This window comes from Catharus ustulatus, chromosome 2 (genome assembly GCF_009819885.2).
Source record: "Catharus ustulatus isolate bCatUst1 chromosome 2, bCatUst1.pri.v2, whole genome shotgun sequence".
NCBI lineage: Eukaryota > Metazoa > Chordata > Aves > Passeriformes > Turdidae > Catharus > Catharus ustulatus.
Window position 1 is genome coordinate 118,921,728 of NC_046222.1, and position 15,966 is coordinate 118,937,693.

The 15,966-nt window shown below is 43.9% G+C and overlaps 1 protein-coding gene across 1 annotated transcript in view; it reads right to left on the minus strand.

Annotated features, from left to right (window-relative positions):
- Window positions 1–15,966, minus strand: part of AGPAT3 (1-acylglycerol-3-phosphate O-acyltransferase 3) — an 81,953-nt gene that overhangs the window by 12,464 nt on the left and 53,523 nt on the right. The window contains exon 3 of the mRNA XM_033051535.1: window positions 2,695–2,922. Within this exon, the coding sequence (XP_032907426.1) occupies window positions 2,695–2,872 (178 nt within the window). The 5' untranslated portion in view covers window positions 2,873–2,922. The remainder of the gene's footprint in view (window positions 1–2,694; window positions 2,923–15,966) is intronic.

The following is a 15,966-nucleotide window of genomic DNA, read 5'->3' on the forward strand; positions in this document are numbered from 1 at the left end:
CAAGAGTGTCCCCAGAGCTCCTCCCAAGCAGGTGGCCACGAGGGTGGAGCAGTGGTACAAACACATCCTGGGACTCTGAAATTGTCCCTTTCCATTGCTGACTGTGCACCAAGGAGGAACATCTCCGGTACCTGCTACATTTTCTTATAAAAATTATAATCACCTGGCTGTGTTTCTTCTTCAAAATCAGGGGGAAAAAAATCTGCAGAGGCCAGTGTGGATGACTTTCTGCAGAACATTTCTTTCACCTTTCTCCCCTAAAAGAGTGGAGGATTTGCCAGAGTTCATACTGAGAGAGGAGGGTTGACGAGCCAAAGGATTAACACGAGGAAACAGATTGTCCTTTACAAGAGCGCTGACAAATGATGTAATTATAACCAGGAGTGGGCTCATTTCCTTTCTCTGGTGTGTGGGTTACAGCTCCTTTGTGTGGCACTGATTCTGCCAATGCTACAGCAGGCACATCCTTCTGAATGAAGGAATGGGAACACTTGCACTGCCCAGGAGAGTTCCTGCAGGGAATCAGCAACACCTGGCTGCAGCATCCCCTGTGCCTGGGGTTCCACACACCAAAGCAGGTGCATTTACAGCCTCACAAGCCCCTCAAAACAAAGCAAACAAGGGGCACAGCACATCCCTCAGCTGAAAGTACCAACATTTGGAGGTTATTTTTGCAACTGGACTAACCCAGACACGCTCTCCAAAGGTGTGATTCATCTGAAAGGAGCTGACGTGGGAGAGCTGCAAGTACAGACTACCTGTCACAGATTTATGGGTTTATGTTGGGGCCAGAGCCTGAGAGACTTCCCCAAATGTCTGTCAGGAGCACTGGATAGAGCTCTCTCCCTCCCCTTTGGAAGCTGGGCTTTATGTATTTGAGAGGAGATACAGTAAGAACAGAGCCTGGTGTTCAGTACAGAGCCACATACAGGATTACCTGTGCATCCCTCCCTGCACACTGATCCTCTGCCAGGTGGGCAGGGCAGCTTCTCTTACAGACCCTAAAACTACAAACAGCTTGGAGAAAGTGAGCAAAATGCAGCATCCCAGAGCAGAACACCAGCCTACAGCTCCCCTGCCAAAATGCTTCTCCATACTGAAATACATCTCATTATGAATGGCAGCACTGGAGCTACTGCATTTGCACAGCTTACCTAAATTGCTAAAATTCATAATTGAAGAGCATATTCTGTCAGCTCTTCCATTACAGGCCATCAGCTCTCTGCAATCCCACGTAACATTTACATTAATTTTCACAGTCTAATTTCCCAATGTGTTAATTTGTAACAGGCTATACACTAGGGGTTATCCTACGTACAACCCAATTATCTACTCAGCTTCCCCAAACCTCTGTGTGTGTGTTTGTGGGGGCTATTTCCAGTGTTTAGAGGATGTAAGACATCAGCATTTAAAGTGTGATTGTTTTATGCACAATGCTAACTAGGGGCTGAGCCTAAAGCCTTACAGAACAAGCAGCTCATCTCCTCAGAAAAACCTAACTATTAATGCAGCAAGTTTTCAGCATGAGACTAGAGTCTAGATTATTAAAAGCACAAAGAAATTCTTACAAGCAAATTAAAAATAAAAATTCCTATATGTCCACACTCTGATCCAACCAAACTCATTTTGAAGTGTCTACTAAGCTCTTCTATTTTTTTCTGACAATGTGCCTGCTAGTCTATTTAATTTCCTCTCTCCTGTGCTTCTCAGGACAAAAAGCACAGTAAAGGCAAGGACAACAAGCTTAAAAAGAGACTGAACCAGACACCTCAGATCGTTTTTGTTGGTGATACTTCACATTGATGATTTACAAAATGTGGGTGCCTGTCAGTGGACTGCTGAACTGTAATTTCAGTGCTCATTCTGGTGACTCATTTACCCAAAGTGGGAGTTGGATGCTGAGCTGAGCACTAAGGTAAGTGGCCGTGCATACTGGGAGGGGATGGAGAATGGAAACCCATTAGATGATTCACTGCTGAAACAGAAGGTGACATTTGGGCTAAGGAGCCTTCTAAACACTCCAAACATTTTCAGAAATCCAGCCCTCTGTAAAGCTCTGTGAGGAGGAGAAGGCATCCACAGGGAGGAAGTTTTGCAAAGGTCTGGAAGAGGAGAACAAGGAAGCTGCACTCAGTGCAGAGCTGACCCACAGGCAGAAGAAAAAACACTGACAAATTGCTCTCAAGAGGAGACCCTGGCCTCAGAGCAGGCACTGAAGGGGTCAGGGGATTCTGAAGTTTGTCACACTGTTGATCTGCAGAGAAATCTACACAAGATACTTTAAGACAGACCTCTCCCTCTGCAGCCCACACAATAAACCTGGGCTCCTACATGATCAATATTGCTCATCTGCTCAGTGCCTGAGCCAGTCTCACATCAGGATGAAGATGGCATTGAGACAGAAGTAACGACTCCTATCACTCCAGATAAGGCTGGAGGTGCAGAGGAGCTTTACTTCCCACTTCTTTGAATGACAGAGTAACAACAACACATCAGACCCTTGACTTCTGGATGATTTCCAGAAAAAAAAAAAAAAAAAAAAAAGCCTGTTTGGACGTGCTCTGAAAGAATCCACATCTAACTTACCATTCTCCCATCTCTGTGTGCAAACAGATACATGTGCATCTATATTTTTTTCGGTTAACAAAAGCAAAACCCCTCCCAGCCCCTCCCATCCCATCCCAGCCCACTCACGGCTCCAGAGGGAATAGGCAAGGCGGCAGTTCACTCGGCGATAAAGCTGCTTGTTGATGGGCCAGAGCAGCAGCGTGCATAGCTGAATGAAGTTAATGATCAGTCCACTGACAACAAAGACGAACCCAATGAGGAGGTGAACTATGAACTGGGTCTTCAGGAAGGCAATGAAGCCCATGATAACCACTCAGAAGCGTGTGCAAGGGCCGTCACTCAGAATAACTGTCCTGGAAGGGGAATAAAAAACAACAAGAAAAGAGTCAAAAGGAGAGTGAATTTACAGCTCTGAGAAGGACAAAGTAAAAGCCCTGGAACAGTCCAGGCTCATTCATCAAGAGGAAACCCAACCCAATAAACACTGTGCTCTCCAAGCCTGCCTCATGCAGGTCTTCACACAATGAACTGGTGATGGTGCAAATCCCTGCCCAAAATAGGAAGGAATCATTATTTACAATTTACAGCCCACCAGGAAGATTACTGTTTGCTGAAGAGACTAATCTCACACCTCTCTTCAAACAAAAACCACATAATTGGGAGTTAGTGCTGGGAGGAGCACAGAGCCCTGCACTGACAGTGAGCAGCAGAGCCCCGATGGGCAAACAGGGGCTGTATCCTTAGGGATGCTGTCCTGAACTGCAACAGGAGCCTCACCCTGCAAAGAGCACAGCTGGTCACACACAGCATCAGCCTGGCAAGCACTAAGGCATGGAAATGGAAATCAGGTATTCCCACATTCAAAACCCCATGCTGGAGCAGGTTTAATAACTTCTCACTTTGTCAAGCCCCAGTTCTGTGATCAAATATACCAGCAGTGTGGGGAAAAATGTAAAATGGTAAAAAAGCCTAAGGCTATGTAGCAGTACAAACTTGAACTGGAAAGGGCATTGGTGTGGAATCCTGATTCCACTGAAGTAGCCAGAACACTCAGCTCTGTGCCACATTTACACCAGCTGCAGAAAGACTGGAAACATGTGAACCAGCAGAACGCCACAGGAGCCTAGGCAAGCCACCAAAATGAGTTTATTGCAAACCCCATATTATCCAGCACTGGCCTGTTTGACCTGCTGGGTACTGGAAGCCCTGCAAAGCCAGCCAGGCTGTCAAACCACAGCCTTGAGGTCTCACCCAAAAAACAAATACTTGACTCTGATTTTCTGCCACAGACACAGCTTGCTGATGGTTTTCATGCTCAGCTTTTACAAGTGAGGCAAATGACCAGATAAAGAAGCAGATGGTAACAAATACCTTTCACAAATCAGGCATCCCAAGGTGATGTGGACCCACTGTCCAACAATAAATAAAACAATAAAGTCCCTGCCAGCTGTGAGGAATCAAATAATTTTCACTCACCACCTGCTTACAGTGTGCTGCTATTTATAAAACTCTACAGCAATTTTATTGTGAAAGCTTGTTTTCTATCCTCTCTTCTACCAATCAGGTACAGCCTTTCAAGGCACAGAATGTCTAGTTCTTGCACAATTAACATCCATTTGCATCATTAGTAACATACCCACTTCAGAAGCACATTAGAGAGGCACAAAAAAAAAAAGCCTGGTTGAACACAGCCAGTATTGTGCCTACCACAGAAAGCAAAGTAAAGCAACATGAACAGTATTGGAGTTCATGATGAATAATCTAAATTCTCTCAGTGTCTTCCTGTAAGGAGGAAAGAAACATTTCTTCCATTAATAAATTACTTTAAGAACAGCTGTTGGGAAGCAGAGATTTCTGTTCAAAAGGAACAAGTGGAGGCCTCCTAAGGCTGCAGCTGTGTCACAAACACCAGAGCAGTGTTCACACACTGCTGTGGGAGGCAGCCCTGGCATCCAGCGACTCCCCAGCACTGGGCTTGTTTGTCTTTTCCACTGGCAGGCTCCAATAAATACTGCCAAACATTAAACACCAAGTTCTTCCCTTCCAAGGCCAGAGTCATTCTCTTCATCTGGTGTATCTCAAAAGCCAGTTCACACAAACAAGAAAAGAACAATTCCCTCCATGCCCTCAAGCTAACTCTTGAGTTCTTGCTTGCCCTCTGCAGAGCCGTGCAAGCAGCTCTGCTGGTGACTGTGCCCAGTGTCAAACCTTTCAAAGGCTGGACTTGAGGATCCTGGAAGTTCTTCCAGCATGATTCTATCTGTGACAGTCATTAGAGCAGCACTTACAGCCTTCTGCTGCACAGCTTGGCCTCTCTCAGACAGGGCACAAAGCACACACAAATGGCACAAGGGGAAATAGCAATGTCAGGGATTATCTAGCCTCAAATAAAATGGGTTGGCTCCTCTTCCACAGCCCCTTGGCTTTGAGCAGAGTCTGTGGCACTCTGGTATTTGTCTCTCACATTGAGGACTTTGCTGTTTTGCAGAACCCAAAGGACACATCTCTCCTTGCATTGCAGCAAGATGGTTTCTCCAGCTTTGTTAGACATGGAAAACAGGATTTATCACTCCTGCACCAGCATCCTGCTCCACATGCTGGGCACCACAGAATCATTTAAAAACAAAGCCATCCAAGATCATTGAGTCCAATCTTTGACCAACCACTACCTTGTCAACTAAACCACAGCCCTAAATCTCACATCCAGTCACTTCTTGAACACCTCCAGAAATGGTAACTCCACCATTTGTCCAGGCAGTTTCAATGCTTAACAACACCTTCCATGATGAAATTCCTCCTGATGTCCAATCTGAGCCTTCCTGGCACAGCTTGAGACCTCTTCCCCTCATCCTGTTGTCCGATCATTCTAGATACAGAACCTGCCAGTCTCTGCTTTGACAATCCCTCACTTAACTCTATTTGACTTTTCAGATAATTAGAAGTTAACCTTAATCCAGGAATTCTTTAGTTTTCTGCATCCCTGCCCATGTAGGACAGGAGGCAATTTAGGGACAGGGCAGCAGGTAAAAGGTGGTCAGCAGCTCTTGTGTTGTATCCCATGGTCAGGGCTGGGGGAGGATGGGGAAATCAGTATTTGCTGAAACAAGGAAAACCACCACTTCTGCATTTCACATATGTATTAAGATCAGCTTAGTGAAGTATCTAGGAAGTAAACATCTGCCCCAGTCTAAGGCAGCAAGTCTCAGCACTATTATTTTTAATTTTTTTTTTAATAACCTACCCATATCATCTGCATTTTTAAAGATCTGTTGGTAAAACCTTATTTATGCCCCTGTTTTCCTAAACACTAACTTCCCAGCACTGACCTTTCACCACAAAACCTTCATTTCCTCAGCCACACTGAGAGCTGTGGGGAATTTTAGTACTGTCCCTGCTTTCACAGGATCAGAAAATGGTTTGAGTTGGAAGAAGCATTAAATAAATCACCTACATGGGCAGGGACACCTCCCACTAAACCAGGCTGCTCAGAACCCCATCCAGCCTGGTCTTGATCTTTTATCTGCTCTGATGAAAAAGTTCTTAAATGCCCTGCATCCTTCAGGGCTCTCTCCCTTATTTCCATGCCTCTCAAGGAAAGGACAAGGACACAAATGTCTTGCTGTGGTGAGCTGACCCTGGCTGGAGGACTGGTGCCCACCAAGGCTGCTCTGTCACTCCCTTCCTCACCTGGACAGGGAAAACACAACAAAAGCTTGTGGGTGAAGGTAAGGACAGGGAGAGATCACTCACCAGTCACTGTCATGGGCAGAACAGACTTGATGTGGGGAAATCAGCTCAGTTTATTACCAATCAAAGCAGAGTGTGGTAATGAGAATTAAAACCAGATCTTAAGACACTTTCTCCCAACCCCTCCCTTTTTTCTTGGGTTCAACTTCCTGATTTTCTGCATTTCCTCCTGCCCAGCAGTGCATAGGGACAGGGAATGGGGCTGTGCTCAGTCCATCTCTGCTCCTTCTTCACAAAAACTTGTCCTGTTCCAGAGTGGAGTCCCTCCATGAACTTCTCCAGTGTGAGATCTCCACCAGCTGCTGCTGCTTCCTTTCCATGGGGTGAAATCCTTCAGGAGCAGCCTGCTCCAGAGTGGGTCCCCAGCAGGGTCCCAAGTCCTGCCAGCAAACCTGACCCTGCCTGGGCTTCCTACAGGGTCCCAGCCCTCCCCAGGCTCTCTCTGGCTGCTCCAGGGGGATCCCTAAATCCCCATGGATCTCCATGGGGCAATCTCCACCCCAGTGCCAGCAGCACCTCCTGCCCCTCCTGCACTGACCTTGCAATCTCCTGGCATCTCCACATCTTCACACTCCTCTCTCTGGCTGCTCTGGGGTTCTTTCTCACCTTCCTCCTTCAGCACACTGCCCCAGAGGTGGCACCAGCATCTCTGATGGGCTCAGCCTTGGCCACTGGCTCTGTCCTGAAGCCCCACATTCACATGGATTCTCTGCTTTCCAAAAAAGTGCCTCTCAGCACAAGTCAGAACATAACTGCTCTCCTTTACCCATCTTTCCACACTCATGGAAGAAGTCCTTAATGATTAAACCTGGAGACTTCTACCTCTGCCAGACGTCACTGAAATGTGCCACCAAGTTCAAAGCCATCAGAAGGGAGAATGACAGAGAAGTGACTGCATCAGCCCCGTTTCATTAAGAAGTCAGGTTAAAAAAAAAACCCCAAATGCACAGCATGCACATTGCAGCATTTCATGACACACAGCTATTTATGAACTCCAAATTAAAAATTAAGCCACTAATCATTCTGTAACAGTATATTCATTGTGAACTCCGGATTTTAATTAATTTCTTGCTGTCACGTGTGTGCAATCCCTCTGAAGTTCATGATGTTTGCATGAATATAAGCATGAAATTAGAAACTGCTCCACTGATCCTAATATTCCAACCCAGTGAGAATTAATGTGCTTGCCAACAACAAAACTGTGGCAAGCAGTATTTACACCTTAGATCTTTGTCTTCATTTTCTCTAAACATGCTTTTGCCCTCTCTGCTGTGCCATATTTACCTCCATCCATTAAACCAATTACAGACATCTTTTGCCCTGAACATCTTGCCCCCACCCTGAAATCTGGTATTTTACTTACTTTTGATATTTGAGAAATGAGTGGAACTTTTAGATCACTGAATTTTACTTTTCCCCACCACATTTTAAAATACAAAAATTTTTCAGATGAAGCTTTGTAAACCTCCTTGATGTTTATATAAACTTGGCAAACCCTGCCTGTGAGGAAGGGTTAATGATGTTGCAAGTCAGGAGCAGAAGATAAAAGGCATTTTGTTGCCTATCACGAATTTCCTGACAATTTTTCAGAATTCTACAAAGACTGCTCATCGAAAAAACCCAAGGAAAATAAACCCCATTTTTTATTCAAAATGAGATCTGCCTGTTGCATGAGCTGCTTCATGAGTATGAGGACAGATAAAAGTAGCAGAAACCAGGAGGTCAAGAAAATGTTTTTTTCTCAGTATACTTTCTGCCCTTCCAACCTTTCTGATGCTCCAACTCAGGCTATTTCTCTTTCAAAAGCATGAAAATCACCAGCCTAAGTGTATCTGTTCCCTCATCTCTCCTTCTGAGATCAGAAAACCCAAGAATACTCAGCAGCTACCCAAGAGTCAGGGCAGAGATATGGGGGAAAGCTTCCAGTGGCTCTGCCTGTACTTCTTTGTCAGATAAATAAAAGTACAGATCCCAACCTGGCTGTTTTAGAATCCTCCAGAAATACCACATTGCCACAGGGGTAGCAGGTTATTTTCCTGGACATTTCTGGGACATTCCACACAAAAATATATTGATCATCTTATGATCAATGCTTAGAAGTAATCAGTTATTGCTAAGAAATAATTTTTCCTTGCAGAATTTTGTTTCCCTTTCACTTCTAGCTGAAAGATGAAAGTGAAGTGGCTACCCAGCTTTTAAAAGTGAAATTATATATTCACAGCAAACAAGCCTGGTAACAGGAAAATATTCAGGAAGACAACAGGTTGTGGAGGGACTCCCACTTCCTGCACTGCACCACATCTCCTTCTGGGATGAGGAATTTGGGAGCCTGATCCCCATGATGCAGGAGCCACACAAAACCAGTGGAGAGAATATTTACCCAGGACTTTGCCCCAGACTTCATAAAAGCATCCCAAGACTCCTGCCCACTCTGCCATGGCACCACCAAAAGCAATCTCCACTCATTTATTTTAGAACCACCACTGGCAACCACAGGTGTCTAAGTAGGCTGGAAAACAAGAGCTTAGATCAACAGCAGTGAGTCAGAGAGAATAGGCAAATAAGCAAATAAGGTATAACAACAGTTTTGGTACCCATTTGAACAGTCTGTACCAGGGATTCTCCAGATAGGCTGTAAAAATAGACAGCCACTCAATTGCATCCCACACAGCATTACAAACTGTCTACTACAGACCCAGCCTTTGAAACCTAAGCATGACAAAGATTATTCAGTTTCTCACACAATATACATCTAATTTCCCTGAACATGCCTTGGTGAGATGCAAGGCTGATTCAGAGTTCATTAAAAATCCTGCTTGTTATAAATTTTTAAAATTGAAGGGTATGGAAAAGAATTTTAAGCTAAACTGAGGTCACAGAGATGTGAATTTGTTTTTAAGTTTTAAGAACTAGGAATAAGATCTCAAAAAGAAAAAATGGTACCATCATGAAATCAGATGAAAACTCATTCCTTGAAATGCTGTCCATCTTAGCCTTGAAACAGCACCACAGCCAATTTCCAGAAAAGGTCAAGAGTGAAAGATTATCACCACTATCTGTCTGATATCCATTCCTTACTTTGGGCTTGATCTAAAGGCATTCGAGCCACAGAAATTTTCAGTCATGTCAACAGGTTTGCCTCAGCATCTGTAGAGAGTTTTTGATAAGACTACTTCCATCAAATAAAAAGCCTTTGGTTTGACTCATCATCTTAATGAGATGCCAATACCTTGAGGTTAAAAATAAAGGAAAAAAAGCTGTGCACATGGCTCTGACATTCATGATCATTACACAGGCATATAGAATTAGACTTACTGAGAAGTTTTTACATTTCTTTCTATCTTCAAGATACAGGCTGCTCTAAGAAAAAATACCAATATAACCAGTTGTTTAACTTGCCTTTTGTAGTGAGAAGACCACAGAATGTAATAACAAACCAAAGAAAAGCATCTAAGCAACTCAGTGCAACCAGAAGGGAAAAAAAACCAGCTCTCAACACTACACATCACTGCACCTGAGGGGCAGATTTCCCTCTTCCCTGCCTTAAATGCAATGTTAGTGACATGACTGAGCCTCAACAGCTGCAGAGTACTGTGCTTATGCCACCACTAGGGATGAAATTATATTTTCTCTAACTTGTTGCTATACAATATTACAGCTGAAAACACCAGCAATATTAAAATGGCTGTTTTCCAAATTTAATTTCAACCATTTCTTTGTATCACACTTGGCACAAAAAAGAGAGAGTGTGCACAAATCCAATTTCTCCTCAGCATACACCCTCAGTTAACATTGTCTCTATTTGAACAAACGGATTGGATAACCAAAATGAACCCTGACTTGCTTAGAAAAGTGCTGGCTGCAAGAAAAGCCCCACAAGGAAGCAGAACCACTTGCAAAATTCCTCTCACTGCCAGCACCTCTTTATTGACAAAGAAAATAATGGTATTTTCAACGGTATTTTCATTTTCTTTTCACAACAGGGAAACTAGAGAGATTTGTCAGGAGTTCCCTGGGTAAAACCAGCTCAGACAGCTCTGATGTCGTGGCTGAGTCTCACCAAACCAGGCTGACATCCCTTTTCCCACAAAACAGCCTCCCATACTCACAAGACATCACAGGGCTCTGCACTGAGCTTTCCAGGGAAGGCACCCCACAACTTCAGCATTTGCCTGTGCACCCAACTTGCTTTTATTTCAATCGCTGTGCTATGTTTGAATAAACTTACAATAGCTTCTGTTAGAGTTTGTCACTTAGAACTGCTTGTAGGTGTTTGTGTGCTGCCTCTCCCCTGGATACACACACATTTGTCATCCTTCAGTCTGCAGTCTCATGCTTTTGTTTCACTATGAGCAATGCAAAATTAATTTTTCTTACAACTAGTATTACAAAACCTTAATTGCGTATTAAATTTAGATTAGACAATAATTGTGAATTTGCCAAGTTTGCCTCATTTCTCACAGGTTCAGATGGGTTTGTGGGGATGTGCATATTTACAGATACTCATGACAGCTCTTGTAGAACTCAGCCTTAACAAACCTTATTCCAAACTTGAGTATTAATGATCACCAGGGTTTACCTGCAAGCATTTGAGCTCAAGTTTTCTTTACCTGCTTGCTATCAGGAGCAAAAATAAACAACCTGTAACTTTTGTTGTTCTATACAGCACATAATCACATAATTAGCCTGATTTTGAAAATCACAATCAGGAAGACAGATTACTCCAGGTTTGATCTTTAGTGGAAGGCACAGAGACATGAACCATCAGCCCAGGGCAAGGGGGATCCCTGCTCCCACCAGCACAGCCAGACACAGCAGGATGGAGCAGCAGAAGATAAGCAAGACTGCAATTTCAAAGGAAAAAGGATTAAAACCAGGGGAAAATACCAGCCCACTGCAAGACATTTACACTGAAACACACGAGCTAGAACACTGTCATATTCTGTATATTTTAAGACATAAATAGGGACAATTATTCAGCTTTGCAAATTCCTCCTGGCTCCAGACAGACAGCTACGCGTGACTCACTCAGAAATGGTTGTCAAACACCTTCTGCCAGTCTTGCTCCTTCTCTTGGGAACTTTTAAACTTCTTCTCCCTGGCCTTTTTGTTTGCTTGGTGGCAGCCAGTCTCCCCACTCTGCCACTCTGCATAAAACCCCCTCCAGTGAGAAGCAGGATGCTAATCCTTGCTAGCTCCTGAGTCTCCTATTCCTTCCCTTGTGTCACAATCTCCTCTTTCTTTTACACACACCAACACCTTCCCAGGCCTGTGAAGAGCCCTGCTTTGTGCCACAGTGGACTTAAACCCACCCATCACTCCATCACAGGCACTGCCTGCCCACCTGGTGCTCAGTTTGTGAGCCAACACCAAGCTCTGAAAATCTATCAAGTTTCCAGCTTGAGAGCAAAAGCAGGCTGGGAGAAGCTCTTGGAGAACTCAGCACTCTCCAGCAGGTCTAGCAGGTCCACTGCAGTTCTTTAAAGGACAGGTAAATATTTTCAGTCCTGGTAATGCTCCCTGCAGTCTCAGCCCAAGGGAATGGCAGGGTGTCCTGCCTGAGTTAGAACTGGGCAGGTTTATGGGCAGCACTGGGATGCTCCTGCTGTTGAACACTCCCTTTCCTTCCCCAGACAGGTTCACTCACCAGTGATAAATAACACAGGACATCCCAGAATCACAGGATGGTTTGGTTGGAGGGGACTTTGAAGCTCATCCCATCCCACCCCCTGCCATGGGCAGGGACACCTTCCACTATCCCAGGCTGCTCAGAGCTCCACCCAACCTGACCTTGGACATTTCCTAGGATGGGACATTCACAACTTCCCTGGGCAACCTGTGCCAGTGCCTCACCACCCCCAGAGGGAGGGATTTCTTCCTAACATGTAACCTAACCCTACCCTCTTGCAGTTTGAAGTCATTCCCCCATGTTCTGTCACTCCAGTCTCCACAGGAGAGTGCTCCAATCTCCCTAAGAACTTTGCGGCATCTCTGGACTCACCCAACAGTTCCACATCCTCCTCATGCTGGGGGCACAAGAACTGTACACTGGTATATATGAGCTGGTATTCCTGATTAAAATCTTGTCTGGAGAAGCAAGCAGAGCACCTCTGGCAAACACAGGCACCCCTTTAACCCTGCAGACGAAGGGAGGGATGCTTGGGACAGGCAGGAGCCAGCTGGAGCTCCCTGCACAGCCCAGCAGCAGCTCACACATCCCTTACTGCTGCACCTGCAGTGAACAAAACCACCACCAGCACCACAGGACATTTAAGCAGTTTTGAATGCTCACCATGGAAAATAAACCAACAAATTTCCAACAATTAGAGAGTTCTGCTTGCTTCCTCCTGTTGTTATACCCAAGGCATGGGAAGCCCTTTCCTTAATGACAACACACAGCTTTAGGGTGTTGCAGATGTAAAACACATCTCCAGAGGGACCTGCTGATTTTCCACTTGTGTTCTCTGCAGCTAAGCCATGACTGCCCAGCCTGTGCTCAGCACCACACTGACAGGGCTTTAGGGTTTATGGAGCTGTGGGTGAGGCAGCAGGAAGCAATGGATCTCCCTGGAAGGAGGAGGATGGAGGGAATGACCAATTTTAGCCATATTTAGTGCTCACAGTGTGGCTACTCTGAAGATTCAGAAGGTAGCACTGACAGAATGCCCCTCAGACAAAGGCAGGTTTCACTATTAGGGCAGAAATCCCTGGATTTGAAAATCACTTTGCTTATATATCAGTGCACATACAGATAGAAAAACATGCTGAGATCCAGCAATTTCCAGGATAGGAATTGCAGGCCTGAAGGAACTTCATTTTAACCCAGTAGTTATTTGGTAAGAAATGATCTGTAGAAAATCAGCATTGTAATCAGAGAAAGGGTGAGAAGTGGAAATCAGGAGAGCATGGATCTCATGATGAAAAGTAATGCCACAAGGTTGGGCTGGCCATAATCAATGCTCTTCTTAAATCAGCTCATTATTTTTCCATCCCCCTGCAGTCTGAACACCTATGTGAGTGCTGCACTGTATCAGCAATCCCACAAATCTGTGATGACATTTGCATTTGGACAGAAGCACTAATGTTTCTTTTTTTACAGGCAATGTGGCAAGAGCATCAAATCTCTTCCCTCCCCACAAAAGTGATTGCTGCCAGTTGAATTTTTCCTGTTGAGTCAATGCATACATTAACCAGCACAGAGTAGTAAGAAAGTTAAGATGAACATTTTAGACATAATCTTGCAAAAAGCACAGACAAAAGGAAGCAATTCTTCCCAGTTCTCAACTAGAAAAGACTCCTGCTCTGAGCTTAACTTCTCAAATGCAAAAAATGTGATACACATGTGCTTTCTCCACTTTTGTTCACTGTTATTTCTGCACAAACACCTTGAATATTGTGAAACCCTGACCAGGCTGGGTGCTGACACAATTCCCATGGCCAGCAGGAGCTGTAACCTCCCCCTCCACTTGACATGAAGGTGGGCAAAACCAAAAATAAAGTACATATTGTGAGTCAAAAATACAACCCAGGATTTTAGTTTGACTAAAAACCAAAACAACACAACACACCAGACGCCAGAAAAGCAAAGCAAACTCTACCTGCTTAAAATTATGAAAGAAGACTGAGACCAAAACTTACAGACACAGGAATAGCTGGAGCTGTAAGTCAGCTCTGCAAGTTCTTCTCATGTAGCTGAAAAATGGGCTTTTATTATTTCTTTTTAAGAACTCAGGACTTTTGCACTACCTGACTGGAAATCATGTCAAGATTTCACCACCAGGAAATCACATTCTGCACCTAGCAGCTCTATTATTTTCAGCCTTTCCCATGGAGCAAATGCTGATACTGACATTTTTCCCCTCAAATGTAAGCATTTTCCATTTCTCTTGCAAAGAAAGACTTTTTGCCTTAATTACTTCTGCTTTTGATAGAGCTAGCAGGTGTAGTGAGTATTTTCTTCATTTCAACTAGTTCATTCAAAGTTGAAAACCCAACTGGGAGTTGAAAAAAAATAAGAGCCTCTTGCAATCTCTGAATAAAAAGCAGGTGGAAGAAAATGAGGTCTCTGAATTTTAAAGCAGCCAGACTTTCCTTGGCACTTAGGTCTTGTTTTCTCCCTTACATTCTGGCTGTGGCTGCTCTTTAGTGAGAAGAATACTATCCAGAGTGGATTTTCACAGTAATTCAGTATCTTTCCAAAGCCCTTCATTCTTTCTGAACTTATTAAGATGGACAGTTTGACTGCACGGGTGAAAATGCATTTTTATGAATACCAAAACCTGAAGCTACCACAATTACAACTAGCACCATAAAACAGGATTTAGTCAGATTTATGTCTATACTCTGATAGTGACACTTTTTAAGCATTAGTTGAACACTGTGGGGAAAATGCTAACAAATAGTTCAAGAGTATGCTCAGATAATATGTCATCCCCTTGACTCCTAATTTCTAACTTGAGATTAACATCTGCCTTGTATCTGGTAATTAAACATCTCATTAGGTCCAAAATTCAGAAGTTCAATCAGGTAAAAAAAGTTTTCTTTGTTAAAAAAGACAAACACAAACCAAACCAACCAAACAAGGCTGAAATATAAATATTTAAATATATAAATATTTCAGGGAGAAACTTTAGCATTTCTAACTTCAGCATTCCTGTATTTCTATGCAGGGATTTTCAATTTGACAGTAGATTTGCTGAAGTGCCCTTTCCTGAGTGACCTGCTCTGCTTTGTACAACTCTCAGTGGCAAAAAAATTCAGAGTTTCTCCATCCTCATTGAAAACAAAGTTTCAGTGACAGCAAGAGGCCAGAGCAGAACTATGGAGCAACCAGATGAACTGGAACATAATAAATTAATTAGACACAGCAAATGATACTGGATTTTTTTTTCCAGGTTGCCCCAATAAACTTTGTAACACCACAAAGCCAATATAATGGTTTTAAAGAAGTTAAATATTATACAGAAAGGTATCTTTTAGAAATGTTGCATGGTTTCCCCCAAAGACACAGCTCCAGGTGTGCCCTGGAGCCCCTTCCCTGGATGGAAACTGGAACAATTTCACAACTGCTGAACAGAAAACCTGACCCATGGGGCTGCCACTCCTGATACCAACAGCAAATTTAATCCAAGGAGTGCACAGGAACAGCCAAAAACCTCCTGCAAAAACAGCAGCTTCCCCACACCCCTGTGGAGCAAGGGGCCCAAACCTGGCACAATTGCTCAGGTAGAAAAGGGAAGATAAATGAACATAACTTAAGAGCTGAGAAACCGAGGGGGAGTACAGACCATGCTCCCCAAAACATGAACAAATCTTCCATCCATCACTCTCCACCTCCATGCCAGAATATTTAGCATGCTGTTTCCCTCCCCACACTGCATGCAACTACAGGAGTTATTTATACATCAGAAGAAACCCTCCTGACTTTATTTTTTCCCCTGCTTGCTGAATCCACAAAGTGAAATTACAATCTGGTGTCCTGACATCAATCTGATGCTAGCTACTATCATGCCACAGGGACATGGTATTATATTAATAACCATAACCACTCTAACACTTGGATTTAGTCAGACAAGATAAGCTTACTAATCATAGAAAAAACCCTCTGACCTGGGCTATTTGTTTCCCAGTCCACTGAGCACAGAAGGAAGC